General features: G+C 33.6%; 2 protein-coding genes across 3 annotated transcripts in view; one reads left to right on the top strand and one right to left on the bottom strand.

The window, feature by feature from the left end:
* The window catches only part of LOC144851927 (ATP-dependent RNA helicase TDRD9-like), an 88,498-nt gene that overhangs the window by 6,655 nt on the left and 55,741 nt on the right, over positions 1 to 26,102 (top strand). Inside the window, exons 15-37 of one of the 2 annotated variants that reach the window (XR_013614243.1) lie at positions 37 to 168; positions 298 to 460; positions 645 to 708; positions 975 to 1,086; positions 1,280 to 1,453; positions 1,953 to 2,060; positions 2,406 to 2,506; positions 2,647 to 2,742; positions 3,009 to 3,125; positions 3,536 to 3,623; positions 3,908 to 4,012; positions 4,538 to 4,645; positions 4,822 to 4,911; positions 5,392 to 5,514; positions 5,723 to 5,854; positions 6,242 to 6,358; positions 6,738 to 6,808; positions 7,098 to 7,304; positions 7,613 to 7,751; positions 8,070 to 8,185; positions 8,405 to 8,471; positions 8,907 to 9,094; positions 10,126 to 10,414. Coding sequence is in view for 1 of the 2 variants with exons in the window: in XM_078709590.1 (XP_078565716.1) it covers positions 37 to 168; positions 298 to 460; positions 645 to 708; positions 975 to 1,086; positions 1,280 to 1,453; positions 1,953 to 2,060; positions 2,406 to 2,506; positions 2,647 to 2,742; positions 3,009 to 3,125; positions 3,536 to 3,623; positions 3,908 to 4,012; positions 4,538 to 4,645; positions 4,822 to 4,911; positions 5,392 to 5,514; positions 5,723 to 5,854; positions 6,242 to 6,358; positions 6,738 to 6,808; positions 7,098 to 7,304; positions 7,613 to 7,751; positions 8,070 to 8,185; positions 8,405 to 8,471; positions 8,907 to 9,094; positions 10,126 to 10,255 (2,748 nt within the window). In the remaining variant the exon portion in view is untranslated. Of the gene's footprint in view, positions 1 to 36; positions 169 to 297; positions 461 to 644; positions 709 to 974; positions 1,087 to 1,279; positions 1,454 to 1,952; positions 2,061 to 2,405; positions 2,507 to 2,646; positions 2,743 to 3,008; positions 3,126 to 3,535; positions 3,624 to 3,907; positions 4,013 to 4,537; positions 4,646 to 4,821; positions 4,912 to 5,391; positions 5,515 to 5,722; positions 5,855 to 6,241; positions 6,359 to 6,737; positions 6,809 to 7,097; positions 7,305 to 7,612; positions 7,752 to 8,069; positions 8,186 to 8,404; positions 8,472 to 8,906; positions 9,095 to 10,125; positions 11,114 to 26,102 lie in introns of those variants that run through there. The other variant, XM_078709590.1, reaches the window with a different exon arrangement.
* Positions 11,136 to 18,221, bottom strand: LOC144851931 (neuronal cell adhesion molecule-like). The gene is made up of 11 exons (XM_078709597.1): positions 18,064 to 18,221; positions 17,506 to 17,614; positions 16,886 to 17,067; positions 16,099 to 16,245; positions 14,750 to 14,890; positions 14,376 to 14,503; positions 13,915 to 14,056; positions 13,272 to 13,441; positions 12,854 to 12,974; positions 11,896 to 12,260; positions 11,136 to 11,630 (listed from the first exon to the last, which is right to left on the bottom strand). Exons 1-11 carry the CDS (start codon positions 18,146 to 18,148, stop codon positions 11,409 to 11,411), a joined length of 1,812 nt encoding a protein of 603 aa, XP_078565723.1. The 5' UTR covers positions 18,149 to 18,221; the 3' UTR covers positions 11,136 to 11,408.

The following is a 26,102-nucleotide window of genomic DNA, read 5'->3' on the forward strand; positions in this document are numbered from 1 at the left end:
TATAACAATTGATAATGCTACTTTTTTCTTTGACAGCGATCCCCTTTGGAGACACTTATTCTGAAGGTGAAGCGGCTTGACCAGGGTGAGCCTAAAGCTATCTTAGGCCTAGCACTCGAACCACCAAACCTAACAGAAATTGAGAGAACTATTCTACTATTAAAAGAGGTAAATCAATTTCCTTTCATAGGATTGAAAAATATAAAATAATTTGGACAATTCTTTTCCAGCTAGTAGAGTTAATATACTGTGTTGGTGCTCATATTTTTTTACGATTTGTTATTTATTCTTGTTTAGGTCGGAGCATTGTCCACTCTTAGCAACGGCATTAGGAACCCTCATGACGGAGACTTAACATTTCCTGGAAGAGTTTTAGCAGAGTTACCAGTTGACATTCGGTTAGGAAAAATGATCATGCTAGGCCATGTATTTGGTTGCCTCAGGGATTGCGTGATAATAGGTAATATTCCCACTAAAATGACTACCCCACTGGACAACTACAAAACTAAACCTAGCCCTAACATGCAGTGGGGTGGGGGAAGCATTGTGGAATGATATATTTGTATTATTCTGTTCTGTGGAGAGAGTAAAAAAAAAATATTGGGTAGATAAATTTCAAAGAAATTTTGAAATTATTTTTGTAGGTGCTGCCTTGTCTGTCAAAAGTATTTTCTCAAGACCATTTGGTAAAGATCTGGACGCATTTAGGTTTGTTATAATAGTATATATATATATATATAAAAGCTAGACTTTCATCAGTTATTTTGTTGTTTTCGCACTTAAACTGAAAATATATTAATCTACAGTACTTTTTATCAATATTAATTTTGATATAAAATTAGCTTACTATCATATGAATTACATGGAATTTTGTCAAAGGTCAAATTGTATTCATCTGCATATGCATTTCTCGCTCTATAAACAATGTTGTTTATTTAATATTTTCGTTTTGTATTCTATACAATTATATTTAGACATAAGAAGGGTTGGGGAAAAGGCTCATCCTCTGACAGTATAGCAGCCCTGAATGCCTATAAGACTTGGGAAGAAATGAAGATCAGTGGAGCGTTCAAGAGGTCACGTGATGTAAGCATACATTAATGGTTGTTTTGTTAAAAATATAACAGAACTTTTATTATCAAGATACTGATTTATGGTGGCCCAGCATCAGTAGCTTAGGTGCTTCATTGAATAGAACAAAGTATGTAAATATTCTCTCCATTCCACCCATAAACATTATTTACAAAATCATTCTTTTTTCATATTTTTTCTTGAATAGGCAGAACGGAATTGGTGTAGAGATAATTTCATTCAATTAGGACGGATTTACGATGTTGAAAGAGTTGTGATTGAGTTGATCCGAAGACTTGACAACCTGAATATCAAAGTGCCAAGAGGAAATCCTCATAATCAGCGACAGACAAATCCAATTCACGATGTTCTTATTTTAAAGGTTTTCAGTTTTTCCATCTTTGAAGGGTTATATTATTATTATTATACTGTTCCGGCATGGTTCCGGTAAATCAAATCGAACGTCAATGTTTCATGTTTGAGTAGAGCTAGATTTCCCACCTGGAACAAGTCTTAAGCTCTGTCTACACTATCAATCTAGTTTGACAAAAAAAGTGTGATGTGCTCAAATATGGTAGTGATATGCCAAAATATAGTAGTGATATAACATCATCGTGTCCATATATGGGCACATCACATTTTTTGTCACCTAAAGTTTTATAGTTTAGACAGAGCTTAATTTAGTTGATTTGCAGGCTGCTGTCAATTGAAAATGTGCTCAGTAGCATATCCAGGATTTTGAAATGGGTCCCAGGAATTAAACATTAAAAAGCCAAATAATCTATTTTTTTGCGTTGTTTTTCCTCCTCCCATGCTAAGCGTCTTCTTGTCTTGAATTTACCTATGCAGTATACATACATTACCCTTTTTTTAATCTTTAGATGGTCATGGCAGGGGCATTCTATCCCAACTACTTTCTGCAACTACCATCAGATGAAGAGGACGTGCACCGACAGATGTCTGGCAAGGATCCATGCACCACAGTAATGGTGAGTGCATAGTACATTCAAATATGATGTTCTCTCCATAAATGATGATTTACACTCAGTTTACACATATCTTGGACTGTTGCCAACAAATCTATTTTTAGAAACAGTATAGCTATTAGTTGATCACCTTTTTACAACAGAACAACAAACCGTGCTGCTATTTTTTTTATATCTAATTTTTTTTTCTTTGGAAGAAAATTTTTTTTTCATACAAGAAAAAATGAAAAAAAAGTAGTATTATATGAACAGTATTATAGTATGTACTATTGCACACCATGTGACCCCAACGTCCAATCAAATGACACAAATTAAATGTGAATGCTATTTGATGCTTAATTCTGTTAGGTGAAGAAAATGCCACCAAATGCATGTCATAATAGTGCGGCAGTTGCAGCTCTCTTTAGGCCCTGTGGTAAAGGAAAGACTCTTCACTTTGAAGAAACTAAGTATGTGTATTTTATTTCCATTGAAAATTTATATGTGTATAATTTATTTATATGTTTTATTTATATATTGAATGATGTATTTCTTAATTCTTATTATTTTTCTTTTTTTTTTTAAATTATTATTTTGTATTTATTTCTAGATGTTTTATAGAGTTTGATAGATTGCCAATGTTGGGCAATAGTGGTGATAGTCAGAATATGGTATTGCCTGCTGTGTATCTAGCAGTCAAGATGAGGTATGTAGATTTATCAATGGACTGATTTACAGACGATGTTGATTAGATTAGATGTCCATTTTCAAAAAATGGAAAACGCTTTATTATTTAATACAGATATAAAAAATAAATTGGGATGCTATCGCAAGATCAATAGTTGAGAAGAGCCTTTAACCTGTGCTGATTTTATTTTTGTCTTTTGCGATTTTATGACGACGGTACTTGGCCATTTAACTCGATGAAGATGTTGTTTGATGTTTGATGTTTTGTTGTTTGATGTTTTGTAGGCAGTTGAGGCTACCATTAAGTCTGGATGTATACGAAGCAAGAGATGAATACTTAGAAACCTTGAAAGCTGAACAAGAACAAATGTCTGTAAAAGAAAGAAAACTTAAAACAAACAGGTAAAGGAGAACAAGATTACCTTCCTTGCATCAGTGTTATTTTTTTCATATTTAGGCAACTTGTCGAGATAAGCAAATTTAACCGGAGTGCATTCTCATTTACATCTATTTACAAGAAAGATGTTATAATACATAAGTAAAGTGGTTAGGAATCTGACAGGAACCCAAACCTCAGGATCGGTAGCCAAGCATTTTGACCACCAAACAACAACTCTGTTTTAGCTATTTTAGTCATTCTATTCATTCATTCATCAGTGGAATATTATTTCCATTTATTGTCATTTGCATATAAAATATACATAGAAATTATATATATATCTGAGATATACAAAAACATATACCTACATACATGTTCTGATTGTTCCCTAAAGTCATGGATTTAATTGATAAGTATTACGTTTTTTCAACAGAGTTGGTACCTCCTTTGATGAAAGTGAACCACAGTTTATAGCTCCACCCCCTCCTGACAAATCTTGGATTAAGATATTTGTGACTGAGGTATATTATTATTACATAATTGTATTTTGGTTTTCTCCCCATGGTCACATGTTGAGAGAACTGGTTTCTTATTAAATGTAACCGCTTATTTAGTCTTTATAAGTGAAATCATTCATTCTTTTTTCTTGGGAATAGCCTATTTTAAAGTTTTATTCATCTTTATTTTTTCATGGTTTGGGGGCAATACATAAACAAATACACAAAAACACATAAAACAAAGCCCCAAACAGGTATACAGATTTGAACCACTAGCCTCTATTATGGTTGTGTCATTTTAAATTCAGGTTTCTGATGGAAATCATTTGTGGGCCCATGATGCAGAGACTGAGACATTTGAACAGCTATCGTATTTAATGGACATGATCAATGGGAATGCATTCAGTCCAAGAGTAAGTTTATTTGGTTTTCTTTAAATCTTAGAAATTCCTACGGCAGACTAATATTTGATACTTGACTAATTATTATGTCCTCTCAATTATTCAGCCTTTTTCAACGACTATTTATTAGTAAATATTTATTATATTTATTATTTAAACCCAACTTCCTCATTCATTACAATAGTTCAGGTGTCAAATTTCTCATGACCTCATCGATTCCACCCTATTCTCAGTGCTGTATCTCCACATACTATCTATTTCCGAGGTATCATAGGAATATTTGGTAATACAGCATCTCATTTGATTACATGTGGTGCCTGTATCCTGTAAGGTTAGGTTATGTTAAGGCTTCGGTTACTACTAGATACATATGTGATGTTGTATTACCCAACATTCCTATGATACTTAAAAAATAGATACAGTACCGAGAAACGACTGTCGATTCGATAAACTTCGGTCAAATTTTCTTTGTTGTGAACAAATACTACATAAAATATCAATAGCAAGTTTTGTGAATTCCAATTTGCTCGTTATTAGATTTTGAAGCCAGTTCATGTTGGGCGGTACTGCATAGCGCCATTTGAAGATGTCGATAGGCGGTATTATCGTGCTCGAATAGAAGCTGTGCATGGTAACCAGGTTGAGGTCAGTATATCTGTATCTAATAATAATGTGCTGTTACTCTAGTAGCTAGATCTACTACACAAGTTTTTACTTTTTAAATTTAACAAATTTGTGATTTTTAATTTAAATTTACTCTAGACATTGTATGTAAATTATTCATGTTTCTATCTTTATCTTAAATGTTTCTCCACTTTTAGATATTTTACTTGGATTACGGAAACATCGCACAAATGTCGCCACACGAATTACGAGAGATTCATCCAGATTTGTTGAAACTTCCATTTCAGGTGCGTTTTTTGAAGTTTTTATGAAGTACACAGCATACAGTACTTACCAATTATTGGTATCAAATAATTATTTGTATCCAGTTTTTTTATAATTGTTTGTAACATCATTATTCTGTTGAAGTTGAACATACAGTAGTAGTATATTAGTAATTCTAAATTTTTCGCCAAAAATACATAATTAACATTTTTCGTTATTGTTGTGAGTGAAAATCTTAATCTAACATGAATTGAAATAAAGTAAAAACAAAAATAATTCCAAACCACCTGGTGATTTACTGAATATTGATTAATTAATTTAGAAAAGAAAAATAAATAAATAGAAAAGATTACACAAAAATCATTTCAATTTATTATATCATTTACATAAAATGCATTGAAAATTGCTCTATGAGACTACAACACAATAATGTACAATACAAAAACAGAAGATTATGACACACCATTCTCTAACTGGTTTATTTGACTATATTTTTTAACCAGGCATTTGAGTGTGTTCTATGTGAAACTAAGCCAATCTACCGACTACCTACCCACAACCGTTGGATTCCACAGGCCAAAGATAGGCTGGCTGAACTTGCTTTGAACAGAATTATGTTGGCAAAGGTAGGCTTAACAGTTTTAGCTTTTTTTATGTTTATAAGAAAATACATTATGTTAATATGCTATTACACTTGATAGTGATATTCTGTCCATCTCTAGCCAAGCAATATTTTATCTGAAGAGATATTTATGTCGTTTATGTGAAATGCAATGAAATGTATATGTTAATATTAAATATACTATATTAAACTCTTCTTTTCTTTATTTGCAGGTGTTTTCTGTCGTAGGGGGTGTATTACGGATTGAACTGGTTGCATGTGTAGGCATGGATGAGATCAACATCAATGACCTACTTTTTAGAGAAGAGTTAGTTGAAAAGACTGAAGAACCACTTGCATCAAAGGTACGTGTCACATGACACAGACATTGTAACTCATTTGCATATGGACTGTTGAATAGAACCATTCAATATTACTTTTCTGTTGTGAATTTATCATGCTCGGTTATTTAAATAGGCTGTTGAATAGAACTGTTCAATATTATTTTTCTGTTGTGAATGTCTCTATGCTAGGTTATTTAAATAGGCTGTTGAATAGAACTGTTCAATATTACTTTTCTGTTGTGAATGTCTCTATGCTAGGTTATTTAAATAGGCAGTTCAATAGAACCGTTCAATATTACTTTTCTGTTGTGAATGTCTCTATGCTAGATGATTTAAATTCAAATGATGAAAAGGCAAGAACATGTGAATATCACACTTTAATAATTGTTGTTTAATTGTGAATTACAGATCAACCATCAACAACGGTTGGAACAGGCAGCTCACTATCATCTGAAAGAGAACTATGATAAATCTCCCAAGGCACCAGATCTACAAGATCCCAATAAGTTTATCAAACGTGGAAAGGTAAGTGTTAGTGTGTCAAATATTAGGAAAAATAGCACGTTGCGAAAATCTTTCTTCTTTTATGGAGGAGAAACACCAGAAAAATGTCACAATGTTGCCAAAATCTCTCCTATTTTATGAAGGAAAAATCCATCAGCAAAATGTTACGATGTTTCCACAATCTGTCCACTTTTATGGAGAGCCACCAGCAAAATGTTACGATGTTGCCACAATCTCTCCACTTTTATGGAGAACCAACAGCAAAATGTTACGATGTTGCCACAATCTCTCCACTTTTATGGAGAACCAACAGCAAAATGTTACGATGTTGCCACAATCTCTCCACTTAACCATTAGCAAAATGGTATAAGGTTGTCACAAAAAGATTTTTCATTTTTAGGTAAATCTTCTTGGGCCTTACAGTGCATTAGAAGTGAGCTTCACAGGTGTTACAACTATAGGCAGCATGAGGTTCGTAATTCTTCCCTTTCTGGTTTCTAACTATCTTTGTGATGAAGAATATAATATCATTTTATGTAATTTATTGTATACATGGGATGGCATACAACAACTTTACTTTGCCTAAAGCTATGTCTAAACTATCAAACTAGTTTGACAAAAAAAGTGTGATGTGCCCATTATATGGTAGTGATATGACCCAATATAGTAGTGATTTTTTTGTCACATTAGTTTGATAGTGTAGACAGAGCTTTATTGTTATATAAAAAAACTTCATATCATTAAATCAATAAATATACAGGTCCATACGTATAGAGAGGGACAGCGTCAACTCCGTAACCTTGGACAACGAACCTCAAACCACATATCAGAAGATGATGGTTGCCGCTAACGTAGGCCTTAACAACTCTGGTTCGGCCCTAATAGCACGCAATACAACCTTGATGCCGGATATTAAAGGACTCCCGTCGCTTGCTTGCATTTTATTTGCACCAACCATTGAGCTCAGGTATTTAAATTGCATAATTATTTGTATTGTATTATCACTGGTATTTGTATTTTTAATGTGTTTATTAGTGGCGATCAGTCAACCATACAAAGGGGAGGAGTCAATTACCAAACAGAATAAACAGCCTCAAACGGCCAGCTTCCAAACCGCCTTTCTGAAACGTGGCTGCTTGCCATAAGGAATAATCTGTAGATCACGCCTAAGATATACTGTACTAGTCAGAATAAATTACAACATAAGTAAAAGAATTCTACAATATGTTGTTTTGCTATTTTAAACTATGCCATTAAATATTCCATTTTCTTTAGGATGGATAAAAAAAAAACTCATATGACGGGTGTTTTGTGCGGACTTGGGTGGGATGACATCGAGAATGAACCAATACTTCCTGATCATGATATTGAAATTCCGTTTGATGTCAAGGTTACCATGGATGATATCACAAAGGTATTCTCTCACTTAAATGTATCTTTTTATCAATTACTATATTTTAACCAACTGTATGTTTTTATTTTAATGAATGAATAAACTTTAATATTTTATATATCATTAAAATGTCAGTCCAATTAAAGAACACTCCAACTTTAATTAGAACCACTCCAATTAGAGACCTCAACTAATATATTGCTAACCATCCCCTCAGTTGTTTGGTTTGTTGACCACCGTTTTTGTTGTAATAATCTATTTCTGTTCTTTTAAATTGCAAATTCTGACTGTATTCCTGACTTGAACCATTACATGTTACCAAGTGTCTTATATTTGTAGGTAAACGGTCTTCGTCTTGCCATCAATTTGGCCATAGGCTCTCCAGATGCCATCATACAGTGGGGTCCATCCGCTGTTACCAAAATTCAGGAAAGTGCCAGAGAAAAACTTCTTGAGTAAGGATAGTTCTTGTTTCAACCTTATCAAGTGTATTCTGTATTTTAGTTTACTGTTAAACTTGATTAAATTCAGTGTAATGTCCTTTATTTTAAGTGAAGCATACAACTTGTGTTGTTTATTTGTAAAAAGTAAAAAAAAAGAAAGTTTACTCTACTGTTTACTTTACTGTATAAATTCAATCTTTAAAATATAATTATCTTGTTTTTTATTTCAAGTTTAATTCTGAAAAGAAGGGAACTTATCAAAGTTAAGTACTTTGCCAGAGCACATCATTGGAATCAGGTAAAGAAACAATTGTGTTATTTCATTTCATAACAGTTAGCCGAGGGCATCAGTTCTGAGACCATCATTACCTTAAAAAATGTCCATTAATTCAATGTTGATATGGTATTAAACAGTAACATACCACCTAAATTCATTATATCTAAACTAAACATACATTGGTCAGTTTCTTACACTAATAAATAGACAAATAGATTTTCTAGCACTCTCATCTGTCCACGACAGTGGCTGTAGAAGCCAGCACACCGGGATAAGCCCCCTACTTTTCTCGAAAGTACACACAAGCATTTTGTGTACACTGGAAATACTGCTTATAGTCCATATCTGAATCTACTGAGCCTCGAGCCCTTGCCATAAGGCTGTGGATTATAGTTCAATTGTCTTAACTGCTCAGCCGCTAGTTATTCTTATATTGGTTAACTATTACCTTTCCAGATCCATCCAGATGATGTGCTATGGTGGGAAGGTCCTACAAGTTCAGACAATGAACTTGATGATTACCCAAAATTATACGAGTTCCACAACAGTGTGATTGTATCAGATGAGATAGAGGAGGAAGAAGCAATGGAAAACCTACAACGGAAAAGAAGGCATATGGAGGAACTGCACAAACTAGCAAGCAGGTAAGGGAATGCTTTCAAGCAGGTAAGGGAATGCTTTCAAGCAGGTAAGGGAATGCTTTCAAGCAGGTAAGGGAATGCTTTCAAGCAGGTAAGGGAATGCTTTCAAGCAGGTAAGGGAATGCTTTCAAGCAGGTAAGGGAATGCTTTCAAGCAGGTAAGGGAATGCTTTCAAGCAGGTAAGGGAATGCTTTCAAGCAGGTAAGGGAATGCTTTCAAGCAGGTAAGGGAATGCTTTCAAGCAGGTAAGGGAATGCTTTCAAGCAGGTAAGGGAATGCTTTCAAGCAGGTAAGGGAATGCTTTCAAGCAGGTAAGGGAATGCTTTCAAGCAGGTAAGGGAATGCTTTCAAGCAGGTAAGGGGATGCTTTCAAGCAGGTAAGGGGATGCTTTCAAGCAGGTAAGGGAATGCTTTCAAGCAGGTAAGGGAATGCTTTCAAGCAGGTAAGGGAATGCTTTCAAGCAGGTAAGGGAATGCTTTCAAGCAGGTAAGGGAATGCTTTCAAGCAGGTAAGGGAATGCTTTCAAGCAGGTAAGGGAATGCTTTCAAGCAGGTAAGGGAATGCTTTCAAGCAGGTAAGGGAATGCTTTCAAGCAGGTAAGGGAATGCTTTCAAGCAGGTAAGGGGATGCTTTCAAGCAGGTAAGGGAATGCTTTCAAGCAGGTAAGGGAATGCTTTCAAGCAGGTAAGGGAATGCTTTCAAGCGGGTAAGGGAATGCTTTCAAGCAGGTAAGGGAATGCTTTCAAGCAGGTAAGGGAATGCTTTCAAGCAGGTAAGGGAATGCACTCTGGCAGTAGCATGTGTTTATGTTCACCCAGCTAGTTGCTGCTTTCAACATACCTACTATGAGGCCTACTATAAATCCTACTAGCTGTGTGAACTAGTACACCGGGGTAACCCCCTACTCATCTCAAAAGATGTACTAGGTTCTTTAGAGTGCACACGAGTATTTTGTGTACATTGTACCTATAGTTTGTATCTATTTTTAGATCAGAATGACGCCATTATAATATTATTATTTTATTTTTTGCAGATCAACAATTCCCTTTAATGTACCAGTATCGTGTGAATATTGTGATACCATATTATACTCCCCGAGAGAAGTGCTCAACCATGTTCGCAGTACCGCTCACCGAGAAATGGAACAAAGTTTTTCTAGGTGATTATTGTATAACGATAGCAACAACTTTTTATTACATTGCCAATTGTTGAAACTTTTATCTTCAGTTATTTTTAAAACTTGTACGGAGTATGTTGAAACAGCAAAGTGTGCGTCAAAATTAGAATAATGTTTGTTACATCAGATAAATCATGTCAAAACCGTCAAAAACGTTTAGGTTGCACATCTGTGGTTTTAAAGGAAGATGAATTATAAAATTATTTTTCAAAGGTCAAAGAATTAATTATTTGTACTTTTTTTTTTTAGAAAAACAAAAAGAAAAATACTTTCAAAAGCTATTATTTGTCATTTCAGTTTTGTGTTGAAAATTATATTTTTAAAAGTATAGCTGCATGTTTCATGTAGTTTGTAGAAGAAAGTATTTAAAAAAAATTGATAAAAAAAGTTTAAAAAATGTTTAAAACCTTGCCAGCATCGTTGCCATTAAAATTATCATGAAACAGCAAAAAAAAAAGCATAACTTTTATTAAACTAACTAAATATATTTGTTTGGTTTAGTATTTTCTTTATTAAGAAAAAAACCAACTTCAGAATTATTATCATTGGATGCAATGAAAATAAATCATCGAAATATAACATGTTTGTTCATAAAATACTAGTATGTTTTCTAGTAGCTTTCTTCACACAAACAATCAATCAAAATTTTCTCATAAAGTATTTCTTAAAATTGTCATAAATGCATCATACTTGACTGTGCATGTCAAATCAGTCTATATTTGGACAGAGTATGACCATGGTCACTCTATTTCAATAATTTATGTTTAAAAAAATGCTGGGCATGTCTATATATGGGCATTACATTTGTTGACATTGCATTATATGAACATAGTTTTTAAGGTAAATAAACAAAAGAGTATTAAACGCTGATTTTTAAGATTATTTATTTTTGTAAAAATGTTAAAATTTATATGAAATTCAACATTATCTTTAATAGATTCTAAATAATTTGACAATTTTTTTAGCGAAATAGCTATGTTCCAGATGTCCTGGAAATTCTTAATTACAAATCAAAGTTATAAAATGCTATATAATAATGATAATACTATTGATATAATCTTAAAAACAAGAATATAGAATATTAAGTACACAAAGGTGTACGAGGTAGGTATACGCTAATATCGCCACCCCTAGATTATCTAAGCTGTGCGAGTCGTGTAAACTGTTGGTTCTGGTCCGCTACCCATCGTATTATGTGACTGTATTTTAACGTCGTATGTTTCAAAGACGCTAGCTGGACGTACACGCTTTGTACCAATCGTGGAGTCCGGGATCTGGTCACTTTCCCATTCCAATTCCTTGCTTCCTTTCCAGCTCACAAGATAATAAAATCCCGGACCATTAATTCCATCCTTTATTATCTTCGGATTTTAAAAAAGATGGAAAGATGATATTAGGCTAAAAATCTAAATAACCAAATCATTTTTTTTGGTAATCTTACACATTTATTCTAGTGACTGCCTTCTACATTTAAACAAAAACAGTGCAGAAAATGTAGTTACTGCAGCAACTGCAGTAGAATACTGATGATCCCTATACAATGGAGAAATAAGTAAAGCATGATTCAAAGAAAGTGTGAACAATATCTAATTTTAAGTAGAGTGTACATAATGTTGGTAGACTTACCTCCCATGTAATCAATATGTCACCGTCATCGTCGAGGGTAGCTTCAACATTATCTGGGTTCCTGGTAGGCCTCGTTGACGCTGTCTGTATCATCTCTGTTTCCACACTCGGCGGTGACATGCCAATGCTGTTGACTTGTACCACTCGGAATTTATAGTTTTTCCAGGGTTCCAACTGAATCACAGTGTTTGTGTAGTTTGGACTTATCAACGTTTTGATCGCCCAATTGTACGGTTTGCTCAGAAGGTACTGGATAAAAAAGTATGACGTCGGAGAATTCCCGTCAAAGCCCGGGTCCCATGTCAGTTCTACCTCAAAGTTGTCCAGTTGAGTAATTCGTACATTTCGTGGCGCATCCGGGTGTGCTAATAATAAATATTAAACAATTTCGTTATCATAATCTATAATAATAATATTAATTTATAATAATTTATTTGGAGTTTACACTTTTACAACAGTGGCACTCGACCAAATGGAAGGTGCATCCATAAGAAATATACAAAAAAAACATGATATAGTAAACAACAATTACAATAAAAAGTCGATGTAGGTCAACATGTCAAAACAATTCGACTACAGTAATTACAATACCATTGATAATTAACACTACAGCAGCAGGAAACCCACTGACACCTAAAAATACAAAACTACACCACTATAATTGTTATCATAAGATATAGTAAAGTATAAACCAGTGTAAAGCTTAGACGTGTCAGTTTGGTCAAGTTAACAGTTAGACTTCTTATTACTACATTAAGACCAGATGAACGTTTTTTTAAATGGTTATCAGTACAGTAGAACTCACATTAAAGGGACACCTTCAGGGCCCAACAGAGTGCCCTGAATATCGATTGGATGTAGCCCCTTGATAGTGGGAGGAACATTAAAATGTGATAATGTTTCCTGTGATGTACTATAAGCCAAAATGTTCCCTGTAATGTAAAACCCAAAACCTTACTTTTGACGTGTATTACAACTTCGTCTTGGGCCTGGTCAAATTCTGTATTCGCAATGCATGTATAACGTCCCTCGTACGATTGTTGCATTCGCATGATTATCAGTGAATTATCATTTTCGTTCTTAAGTAAAAGGAAAAATAAAATGCGCAAATCTGTCACTAAGCCAATCATTAATCGATTCAATTCGGCATCATTACTAATAGATCAACCGATCAAAATAATCAATCAATCGAACTAATCAATAATCATTCATTCAAATTGTGAAGTAATCGATCAATCTATTTCAAAATATCTAATACAATATACCAGAAACTTTATTTGTCTTCGTAAAAAACAAAGAAATGTCGGTTGTCATCAGATCTGTTTAAAAGATACATATAAACGGACTAAAAAATGACAACAAGTTTAAAAGTCTACCTTGAATCTGTTCTGGTTGCATTCGTAGCTGCTTATCTTGCTACCATTGTGATACCAATTCACATCCTCAACCATACGAATGTTGCTTGACGTCACAACACAACGAAATACAACGGATTTTCCAACATTAGTTAGAACAACTTTCGGTGTTGCCGACACAATCGTTGGTTCTGGAGAAAAAATGGCAAAGCTTAATGTTTCCATATAATCCAAACTGTCGCTTGTGATTGGTCAGTTCACTGGCGTTGCGCGCGGCCTACGTCATTGCGTTGCGTCAAATCATTATGACTACACTGTCGTACACAGAACTGTATTCTTTCTTTATTACATTTATCTACATGCATTATTATTATAGCGTAAAGGTCAATTTACAAAGACGCGCGGAGCTTGTTCCACGTAAAATATGTATTTATCCCACCGCTCGCCCGCTCCGCGTTTTGTGTAAATAGTTTTCCGCTTACCGTTTACCCTCGCCGTTACCGGCGGCTCGTCTTTGTAAATTGGCCTTTTAATATAATATTTTTAACCATTCATTTGTAATTGCCGCTTAGGAATTACTGTAAATATGGCAAAATGTCTTTGCTCATGCGAGTGAGTGTATACATTTTGAGGGACGAAGGCTAAAGAACGTCTTCATCCGTACCTCTTACTATAAGTGAAGCTTTGGTAGTTAGTTCACCCGAACTACTGGTTGCCAAACAGGTGTATACCCCACTATCGGATACTGTAACACCAAATATAGTTAACTTGTTTCCATATATGGTATGTCTTTGACTCGAATTGATCTGTTAAAGGTAAATGGTATGATTAATTAATTAATTAATGGTGGGATAACAAGATATAAGATATTTAATTAGCAAATTTATAAGTGGACATCTTCGGGAACCAATTGTCTCTTTAATAATAGAGGTGTAGGCCTACCCGTAATGGGAGTCGCCTCACCATGTTGCAGTATTAAAATACCCACGGGGAAGTGTCCCTTTTATAGGGGTGTCCTAAAGATGTTTCTGCTTAAATCTCTACAATATGTTTGTGATGAGGGTTGATGAGGGGTGAAGATGATGTGTCGGTGAGTGTTTGATTCGTTTGTGTTTGGATACATACAGTAATACTGTTGAAGAACCATGAAAAACGAGGCTTTGGCGCTCCTATGACGTCACATACAAAGTTTGTTTTCTGCCCTTCTGTAGTTTGAATATCTGTCATAGGGTTACGAAGTGTTGGGGTCAATCCTGAAATAAAAGTATAAATAGACACACAATAATAATAATACAATTCTCCGTTGCATTGATCAATATAATGTATATAAAGCTCTGTCTACACTATCAACGGTGATGTGTGCCCATATATGGACGTTAGTAGACTACCATATTTGGGCACATCACACTTTTTGGTCAAATTAGTTTGATAGTGTAGACAGAGCTTTAAAACAATACGACATATTCTACCCTCATATTTTACTAGGAATTCCTACATACCAACAACAATGATGTATGCTTGGGTCCAAATACTTCCGTGTATGTTTTTAGCCATGCACGTGACGATCCCTGCATCTTCCTTCTGCGCATTTCGTATACGCAACTGGTTTCCATGTGCGAATATCCTTTCTTCAGTAATTCCTGAAATAAATATTTTAGTTTGTAACTTGAATGGGCATGCGCATTCGCATGCATAATGTTTATGTTACCATGGAACTACTGACCAATCAGATACATCTATCATACGTAGTGCGGCTTATTATAATATTTGAGCAGACGATCGGACACACGGAATTATGGGACAAACGTGGAAGCAAGTTAGAAACCCGTAAGTAATTAACAACAATAGAATTAATTTGTCTAATTTTACGATGTGGATAGTATAGGCTTAGCTAGCGTAATACTAAACGTCAATACAATTATATACAATCTTTATCTAGGCTAGGCCAAGGAGAGTAGCCTACAGGTTAGCCTACTACTTAGTTTGTTACGGGCTGTCAGGCCTGGCCGGCTCTAGCCTAAAGCCGGCAGGCCTGAGCTCGGCCAACCTACTTGAGACTACGGCCTAGCCAAGTCTCTCGATACGTTTGCCAATCATTAGGCGTCGTAGATGCATTATTGTTTAGGTCTAGGCTTAATAAAAAGCCTAGACTATTAAAACTACTAACTTAGACATATGCTTAAGATTTATTTCAACTTATTAGACGCAGTGCAAATCGGACGAATTGACCAATTTATGCAAACGACAGTTCGGATGATCCATCGTGTCGGTCAAATTACGGCGCGCTTACGTCATTGCGTTGTGCGTCCGTATTTATTCCACACTTGGTGTAGCCTAAACGTAATTATGTTGACTAATAATTGTGTCTCGATGTAAAAATGTGGAATATTATGTTATGGAAACAGGTAATAAATGTAAACTGCCCGATCTCAAACGTGTCTCTTCCATATCTAAATAGACCTGTTCCATATCATAGGCCTATTCCTTGACCGTTTTATGTTTTATTCTTATTTACCAAGTTCTCTGTACCGACACGACAAAAACCATTCGTATCGTGGTCTTTCCGTTTACCACCTACTCAACTGTTGGGGCTTCACATGGGTGGGGGATACTGGCGCTATATAAGTTTTCATTTATTATTATTAGGCCTACTATTATCAAATCATTTATTCCCAAACTTTCAATTATTCAGCCATGTACATTTTGGTGACATAGTTTTCAAGTGCCGTCTTTGATACGAATTTTAACCGCCCACAATGTCTTTCCTAATAATATACTACTAATTAATTGTGTATTATCCTGTATAAATATGTTGTTAAATAAAAAAATAAAAATAAAATTAACATACCGTTAAATGATGGTGTCGGTCTTTGGTTATTATCAGTGGACCATGTAATGTCTGGTTCTGGTAAGCCGCCTGCCAAGCACGTGATCGAACCAGATTCTCCTGGACTTAGTATGATGTCAGCTATCTTGGTTGTCCAAAAAGGAGATGCTGTGAAAGAGTCACAAGTAGTAGGCGTTACATAGCCAACAGAAACTGCTCAGAAGACTATTGTAATATGTATGCATAAATTAATTTTATTTATTTTATAAATGTGTAATGGACGTGTGTCACTGCTGGCTGGAACGTCCCATCGAAAGCGATTGAGTTTGCTGTAGGAGTCCCCCGGGTCTAGCATGTGTGATGTATGTGTTATTGTTTGTATTGTAAAATCCAGAATAAATTGAATTGAAAATGTATAGGTCTATTCCTATTATTTAAACTAGGTCTAGTTTGTGAATCTAGTAGTTTTTGTCGGTTTTTTTGTGTAATAACCCTACTACAGACATTTGCTTGGTAAGATCCATGCAATCAATAGCTAAATATTAGTAGTAGTATACTATGTACAGTACTACGAAACATTAAAAGTAAATGATACATAAGGCCTAATTTGTACTAAGAAACCATGATACAAAGATAACAATTTCGATTTCTTGACATAATTTTATCCAAAAATGCAGCCTATAGCCTTATTCATGATGAAAATAATAGGTTCTTCGTATTTGTTTCCAAACGCGCGCGCTTACACCGTAACTGTCCAGACGATAATTATGTTTGTTGTCATGTATGGAGATTATTTAGGCTTACTCACCCTCGACGTGTAGAGAAACAGTTCGTTCTTCCTGTATCGTCCCGTTTGTCACCACACACCGGTATTCACCCGTATCTGTGACGGTAACATGCGTAATTGTTAAAACTTGACCTAGGTCACTGATAGTACTACGGTTTGTTGCCAAGATACCATTTAGTCGAAGCCATGTTACGTTGAAGTCCCTTTAAAAAACAAATGCATTGTAGTTAATTAACAAAATACCCTTTCTTATACATAAAAATGTCTATCTGTCAATATGGTTTGTTTGTTGTTTTTTTACTGTTCATCGATCATACGGGTAATATACATACCGTAATGCATGGTTTAAAAAAATATTTTTCCAACATTTAAACGCTCAATGAATTGAAGTGATAGTTTGCATATTGTAATACAGTACACCGTGTTTTGTCCCGTCTTCCTTTTTCAAAAGATACATCCGTAAAACGTACTTTTCAAGTGGCTTGATCGGTTTTTTACATTATTTGGTTGGAATTTCCGGCATTGTTAGAAAGCTTACGTTTTTAAGTATTTTATTAATTTATAGATTTTGTTTTTGTATAATCCTGCATTTGGGCAAATAGTTTGTAATTACTGTTAGTTTACTAAGTGAAAGCACTTACATTGAAATCGGAACACATCTCAGACGCACTTCTTGTGATGTTGTCGTCTTCAGAAAAATTGGCGGCGAAACGAAAATTAGTGTTCTATTTGCTCCGATGAAGTCAAGAGCTAATAATGGAAAATAAAATAAAAAATACAGCCGAATCCTTCTTTGGGACACCCTTATCCATGGGACACCCCTATTTACACCTTCCCGCGATGATACAAGGGGAAAATATGTTCAACATTGCGGCCAATCCCCATTGTGGGTGTGGACTCTTGCCAAATGGTTGATTCAACCAATTTAAGGGGACAACAGCAAAAGACAAAGGGGAAGGTGGGAACTTAGAATCTGTTTTTTTTATAGTTATTTATTTATCCTTAAATGCATCAACGTAAAGACACGTCTAAAGGTAGTATATCCTTATGCTATGTCTACACTTATGTGACAAAAAATGTGCCCATATATGGAAATGATGATGTCATATCACTACCATATTTGAGCATATCACTACCATATGTGGGCACATCACGCTAGTTTGATAGTGTAGACAGAGCTTTAGATTATTGCCACTTACTTTGGTTCGTTCTTCCTTCCTTCACAACAGCACACACATAAATGTTCATCATAACAACAATAAACACAGCAGATACTTTCAGCATGTTGTGTACGTTGTGTTCGAAGTCAAAATATGTCTATATCTTGGTTAGATTTTGAGTTCTTTTGAGAACATTTCGGTTTGGAGTACCTTTTGAATAGAGTATTGACCGCCCATTTCTTGAGTTTTCACCGCCCATCGTTTACTAAACCCACTTGTAATGATGATTTATAAACTATAAATTTGAACCTCTCAAACAACATTATTATAAACAAGGGGTTCATTGGTATTGAGGCACCTATCTAGATACCTTTCCGCACTTGACCGATATTTGAAACGTCTGAAATCATCCCTGTCTCGTTTTAAAAAGTAGTTAATGTCACCTTAACACTCCAATTAAGTTTATTTTAAATGGCTGTGCTCCATTTTCTTAAAAAATAAACAACTACGTCTCTCTTAGAATTATATTTCCGATGATAAAATGGGCGAAATCACGTAGGCCATGCACAGAAGGATGCGAGTACAGTATAGGCCTTAGCGGCCAGCGATTGATATATTGACCGTTCTGAATTTTTAAAAAGAATTTAGTTAACCTCTCTCAGACTTTAGTCTGCATGTTTGACAATTACCTTTTGCTGTTGTACTCTAACCACACCTCATCAATCTTCTTATGTGTAAACAATTCTCGCAAAGCGCGAACTTAGCATAAATATTATTCGATATTTGCTTATTTTTAACCTACAATATTTATTAAAAGTAATTCGTTCCAATGAAAGAAAATATTTAATTATTAAATTAATCGTCCAGTCAGACCACATCAGTTACAGTAAAATGGCATATTCAAACAAAAATTGTAAGAATTATTTTACAAGTAAAGGCTACGTTATTTAGGCCTCTACGCTGGGCAAAAGCAAAGCAGCTAGTTTATAATGTTACAACATATATTAGGCCTATTAGCGAGGTTATAATTTACATTACTTAAATTAGAAATGTATGCCCAAAACGAGTTACATGCAATAATTGGTATCATTACTTATATAGGGATAATAAATAAGAACTAAATTGATTGAACAGTAACGTTATTATTAATAAGATTAATATTATTTACAATTCAATTTGTTTGTCGTTAAGAAAATAGTTTAAACGATTTGAAGGATATCAATACATTAGCTAAAATGTAGCTGTTTAAAAGTTTTATGAAAAATTAAAAAAAAAACAATATTTAATATAATATGAAAATCAATAATATAAAATAACACAAATGAACTTAAATTGAACTATAAAACAAGAATAAACTGCATAAAAGATAATATCAAAAATATGTAAATGCTGTATATTAAATTGATATACAATACAATGATACAATGATATACAAATCAATCAATCATCCCTGTCTCGTTTTAAAAAGTAGTTAATGTCACCTTAACACTCCAATTAAGTTTATTTTAAATGGCTGTGCTCCATTTTCTTAAAAAATAAACAACTACGTCTCTCTTAGAATTATATTTCCGATGATAAAATGGGCGAAATCACGTAGGCCATGCACAGAAGGATGCGAGTACAGTATAGGCCTTAGCGAGCGGCCAGCGATTGATATATTGACCGTTCTGAATTTTTAAAAAGAATTTAGTTAACCTCTCTCAGACTTTAGTCTGCATGTTTGACAATTACCTTTTGCCGTTGTACTCTAACCACACCTCATCAATCTTCTTATGTGTAAACAATTCTCGCAAAGCGCGAACTTAGCATAAATATTATTCGATATTTGCTTATTTTTAACCTACAATATTTATTAAAAGTAATTCGTTCCAATGAAAGAAAATATTTAATTATTAAATTAATCGTCCAGTCAGACCACATCAGTTACAGTAAAATGGCATATTCAAACAAAAATTGTAAGAATTATTTTACAAGTAAAGGCTACGTTATTTAGGCCTCTACGCTGGGCAAAAGCAAAGCAGCTAGTTTATAATGTTACAACATATATTAGGCCTATTAGCGAGGTTATAATTTACATTACTTAAATTAGAAATGTATGCCCAAAACGAGTTACATGCAATAATTGGTATCATTACTTATATAGGGATAATAAATAAGAACTAAATTGATTGAACAGTAACGTTATTATTAATAAGATTAATATTATTTACAATTCAATTTGTTTGTCGTTAAGAAAATAGTTTAAACGATTTGAAGGATATCAATACATTAGCTAAAATGTAGCTGTTTAAAAGTTTTATGAAAAATTAAAAAAAAAACAATATTTAATATAATATGAAAATCAATAATATAAAATAACACAAATGAACTTAAATTGAACTATAAAACAAGAATAAACTGCATAAAAGATAATATCAAAAATATGTAAATGCTGTATATTAAATTGATATACAATACAATAAATAATACTGTTATTATATTTTTTGTTTATAATTAGGTAAAGTACTTCTTGACATAATCCTGTCTTCAAGTTCAAGTTCGAGTTAACATTTATTTTTCTTTCAAAACAAAATAACAATAAAAAAAAGAACATTTCCTTTAATTTATAAATATTTTATGAAATTAAAACAGACTGGAAAAGAAAGAAGTGTCTTTAAAAATGGTAATATATTTCTTTGAGTTTTGTAATGTTCAAATTTATCTTAGGTCTATATACTATATTTATCAGTCAAAATGTTGAGGATAATAATAAACGTGTGATTGGACACCAATTAAAGTACCAAAATGTTAATTAGTTTCAGTCCTCTTGTTATTAAAAATAAATAACCATTTTGATTTAATTCATCAGTCAATCTTTGGCAAACGATCGATGACAATTTGAAACGAATCGCCTATTTTATTGTCAATCGATTATAATTACCAATCACAGATTCGTATGTTATAAATAAATGTAGCTTTCGTCTAAAAAAAATATATCAAATGAATTAAATATGGAAGCGTATATTCTCTACAATTATTTAATCGATATTTATATTTGAATTATTTGTTCATTACAAGTGCAGTTAGATTTGCACACAGGCAATGTAAAATACCGTACAGTAGAGCATACAGTTTATATATAAGAAGAGCAACAGTCAAAATGTGGAATAAACGTATACTTGTAGTATTATTTCTACTTTTCGCTAATTTAAAATTTGCGTCGTCTGCGCAATATACTGTTGTTTCGCAACGTGCTCTTGAAGGCTGGAGTTATGAACTGACAAACATCAACCATCTTCAATGTTTGTTGGCATGTTCTAGGAAAATCTTGTGTTTATCTGTCAACTATAATAAACAGAGTAAAGTATGTCAGTTGAGCAATCGACGACGGCGAGACATGTTTGTGATTGAATCTTTTGAAGAAGACACTAACTTTGAATACAACGAAAAGGTGAGAATAATGTAAACATTTGCGTTCATAACCTGGCAAACTTAGGCCTATATAATTAGAACAGTGACTTTCAAAGTTATATAACTGAATAAGTATGAGTTACAGGCAAATGAAGAAAACGACATATATTCCGTTATGTAGGGCCTACCTACAGGCGCTTTTGTAGAAAATTCTGAGCTAATGTAAAAACGGCCAAACAAACATTTGCCCGGCGCCCAAAGCTAATTGAATTGGGAAATATAGGCGTTTTTGTAATTTGTATGTACAGTTAACACCAATCTTTTGGACAAAATCCTTGTATTTAAATATTTTTAAAATTAAATTTTTGAGAAACAAGTTTTCGTTGATGAGTAGGCCTGTACGTGTTCTCATAACACTTTCTTTCGTTGCCTTATCACATGTTGGGACAAAGTGATTTCGTTTCTTATTTATTAGGCCCTAGTAAAGGCGATTTTTTTTACAGCTACTATTAACTTAATTTGCGTTGTTTAAACAGTATAAATTTGATATACACAATATTTATATCGCATGCATAATACATAAGTGACATTTGCACTGTATTTCAGTAGTAATTGGTGAGATAATTTCCACTCTTCCAAACGTAATTTTGTGGAATTCAATTTATAGATATATGTAGCCTATTTTTCCTTTGACTGAAAATTGGAAGAAAAAAAACCCATTATTATTCATAAATTGCTTATCACTCTGTTATGCTTTTTGTCACTAGGTACTGGATACGTACGAGACATGTAAGTACACAAATCGAAATAATGTAGGCCTTATCGAGTAAGAAGGGGGCTGTTTTTTTTGCAGGCCCAACTCTCCGATATAGCAGGATCTTCCGATATTTCTTGTATCTCCCGTTCTTAAAATACAATAATTTTCTGCCGATATTTTGGATAAACATAAACAATATCCCGATAATATAAAACAATTTATAATTTCTACAACATACTGTAGGCTCTGATAGGGATACACATACATATTAAACATACAGTAGGCTTACTAACGGTCTGTGAAGATGTGAAAATTCACGCATTGTCAAACTCCAATCTTGTTTCAGATGGTGTACATGTTACTTCTACCAATGTTACTTACGACGAGGCTCAAAGTATCTGTAAGGACCACTTAGGTTCTTTGGCAACGTATGAGAATATTTATCATGCGTTTGGACCGCGAATGGACAATTGTATTGAAGGGTGGCTTATCAGCGGTGAGATCGCCTTCACTGAAGAAACGGCAACGGACAAATGTGTGTTGAAGAAACCAAATGAACGAAGTAACGTGTTTCCCTGTAAGACATATTATAGTGGGTATTATTGCTACGCAAACTATAGTCAAGTTGTAGATCGACAGCACTACATTTCAGAAAGTCAACAAATAATTCGACTTACGGGCAACAACGCGGAGAAGTTAAACGCTGATGCGTCTGATGTTTGTTGTAAAATCTTTGGTGGCAGACTCGCCACTCCTTTCGAAGTGATCACGGTGAGCCCAACGCATGTTGGTCTTTGCGTAACAGCGTGGCTGTCGCACGGATTAGCAGGCAATGCATGTCACGGTGGTCAGTTGGATAGTTGGGTCTTTCCTGGATGGATTCTGTTTAACTACCCAATGAAAGAATTCTTTGGCATGTGTTATATTCCCTTCCCGGATGAGAATCTTACTTTCCCGAATCCATTTCCTGATCACAAAGTCATACATGTGCAAGGAATCGAACCATATAGCCTTACGTATCAAGAAGCCCAGGCGAGATGTATTGGACATGGTAGTGTAATGGCCACAAGGGCACAGGTAGAGTTCGCGAATAGTTTAGGGTACAGTGTGTGCAGGGCAGGATGGGTCGAGAGCGGAGAAGTTATTTATCCTATGACAGAAAGTAATCCTCTCTGTGGAGCAACAATAGGTATTATTTCATGGGGTTATCCGAGTCGTAGCGATATGTACGGTGGCTATTGCTACATCATAAACATACCGTAAACAATGGGCTCGTGCAACAATATACAATAGGCTAATATATTTGCAGAAAGAATTGTACATAACGATGAAAACGTCACAAATAGTGAAATAATACAGAGATAACAGATTCAACACCACAAAAGGATAGAATGAATGCAAGAGTAGTAGCAGTAAGCATGCATGCACACCAAACTAATAACACAAAAACAAAATATAAATGTTTACACAATAAATAAATAAAATTATCTTCTGTAATTATATGTACCCTCTGTATATGTATTAACTAGTAGAGGTACGTGTTCATCGATGTGTGTTCTACAATAGATGTGGTCTCCAAATAGAATCATTTTTTAATGTGTGAAGATTATATGTTACTGTATGTTACTTCATCCCGACGACGGCAGTTTTAAAATATTATTCATATCTGTAGAAAAAAAACTACCAGTAACCAAAATGATATTACCTATAAAAAGACAATATAAACAAACAAAACCCTATTGCCTGCCAGACAATTCTTGTTGTTGTTGCTATAAACTGTTTTCAGGTAAATAAATATTTTTTTCGAACCAATTTTTGGTCAAAGTGAATAATTTGTATGTAACACTAAAATGACATTTTTAACAAACACATGTAAGTTGTGTCCAACTGCTGATGTAGCGGGGTGCGGTATTTCTTTTCGTACATAAGTTGGGGGACCCCTCATGAAACGTCACAAAATAAACATGAATATTGATTAGTCATATCAGGGAAGAGTTAAATTTAATTGTAATGTAACCCTTGGTCATATCCATAAGGTGTGACGTAAGAATTGAGCTAACTACAATTCGCTAATGCAAACGATTTCTGTCGAGCCGCCTGATTCGAGTGGATTAGACTATGGACTTTACATGTCGATGTATGGGGTTCGAATCTTTACTTTATAGTGATAGAGAGATTATTTAGAGGGTATAGTTATATTTAGGAGTTCGGCTATCTTTCACATAAGGAGAACTTATGTAAATCGCTAGCGGAGTAACAGAGACTAATGATTCAAAGGTTGAGTAGTTTGTTTATTATCGATTTATCCTTCAATTTATAACAGAAGTAGATAGCAATCCTTACAAGGAAGTAGGCAGGTCTACTAATACTTGACATATATTCCTTAGAATAGGGTCATCATCTTTTCTTTGAATAACTTGATAATTATTATTCCGAATGTTCTCAACTTACTTCCTTTTAAGGAGATTCATGTTGAACCACAAACCGTTTACCAACGTTTATCAGTTAAAAAAACAATTACTGTTTAAAAAATTTTAACAATTATTAGACCAAATAAGTACAATACTTTAATTCAGTTACGTAATAAACAATTGTTGAACAAATAATTAAACGTTGACATGGACTACAAATTCAATTCAAAGTGAAATTTATTAACTTAAAAAAGACAGTTAAACAAGAATAAGGTAAAAAAATAAACGAAGTTTAAAGGAAGCATAATGATTGTGGGAGACATGCCAAAGACAAAGATTAAATTTTAAACAGATAGATAAAAAAGAAAAGAAAAAAAACCACACAAAATAACTAGTTATATACATTAGTCAGAAACAATAACATACTGTATAAACTTATACGCATATTTATTTAAATTAATCTATATAGGGAAATATCTCCCTAATGTTGTAAACATTTCACAATTCTCCCTAATATCAAATTATAGCATTTTCTATTCAGTTTGGGTTTAGGCCCTATAGTTTATTTTATGTATTTGTATCCCACCTATATTTACCTCCCTCTCAACATATGCATTCTAATTCAATTCAATGGTGGTTTATTCAAAATAAAATACATTGCAGAAACAAACTAAGTTGCGCCAAATTTACATTCAAATATAAAAAGTATAAATATATAAAATTAAATTCATCAAAATATAAACTGTATAACATAGAATTCTATACAATTCTATACCGCCCAGTGATAATATTGAATTACGAACTACAAAGTACCAAATCATTAAATATATTGAAATCATTGTTTAAAGAACATTTATTATCATTTTACAAATAATTTAAAAAATAATACTTGTTGCAGGATTTAGCTTCTATCATTATTTAAGTATTAGTTTTTAGGCTAGTTAGGGACACGTAGAGGGACACAACTTATCAAGCTCTTTTGAGTTTTTATGTGTTTCCTTTTCATCTTTATTTTATGTATTCATATATTGTTGTATATTTATTTGATTTGAAATTGTTGATGAATGAGCCTGCATCTTAGCTATTTTATTTGTACAGTACTTTGATAGTCCTGTATTTGTACAGTACTTTGATAGTCCTGTATTTGTACAGTACTTTGATAGTCCTGTATTTGTACAGTACTTTGATAGTCCTGTAGGCCTATTTGTACTTTGATAGTCCATTTAGAATTTACATTTTGTATTTACTGTAACTAACAAAGTGAACTTAATTTGAATAAATACTCGGTATTTAAAAAATGAGAAACAATGTAATAATTTATTTTAATAATAAAAATAATAATACATTTAAAAACGCCTTTTCAAGAAAAATTGTTCTAAGCGCTTTACAATACATAGCATAGTAATAAGCAGAATACGAAACATATATTCAAATAATTATTATACATTGCCTGGCATAAGAATTAAAACAATTATTTACATTTCAAATCATTTGAATTTAGTTTAATTCATACATACTAT

The sequence above is a fragment of the Antedon bifida genome, chromosome 9 (assembly GCF_963402885.1).
Source record: "Antedon bifida chromosome 9, ecAntBifi1.1, whole genome shotgun sequence".
Taxonomy (NCBI): Eukaryota; Metazoa; Echinodermata; class Crinoidea; order Comatulida; family Antedonidae; genus Antedon; species Antedon bifida.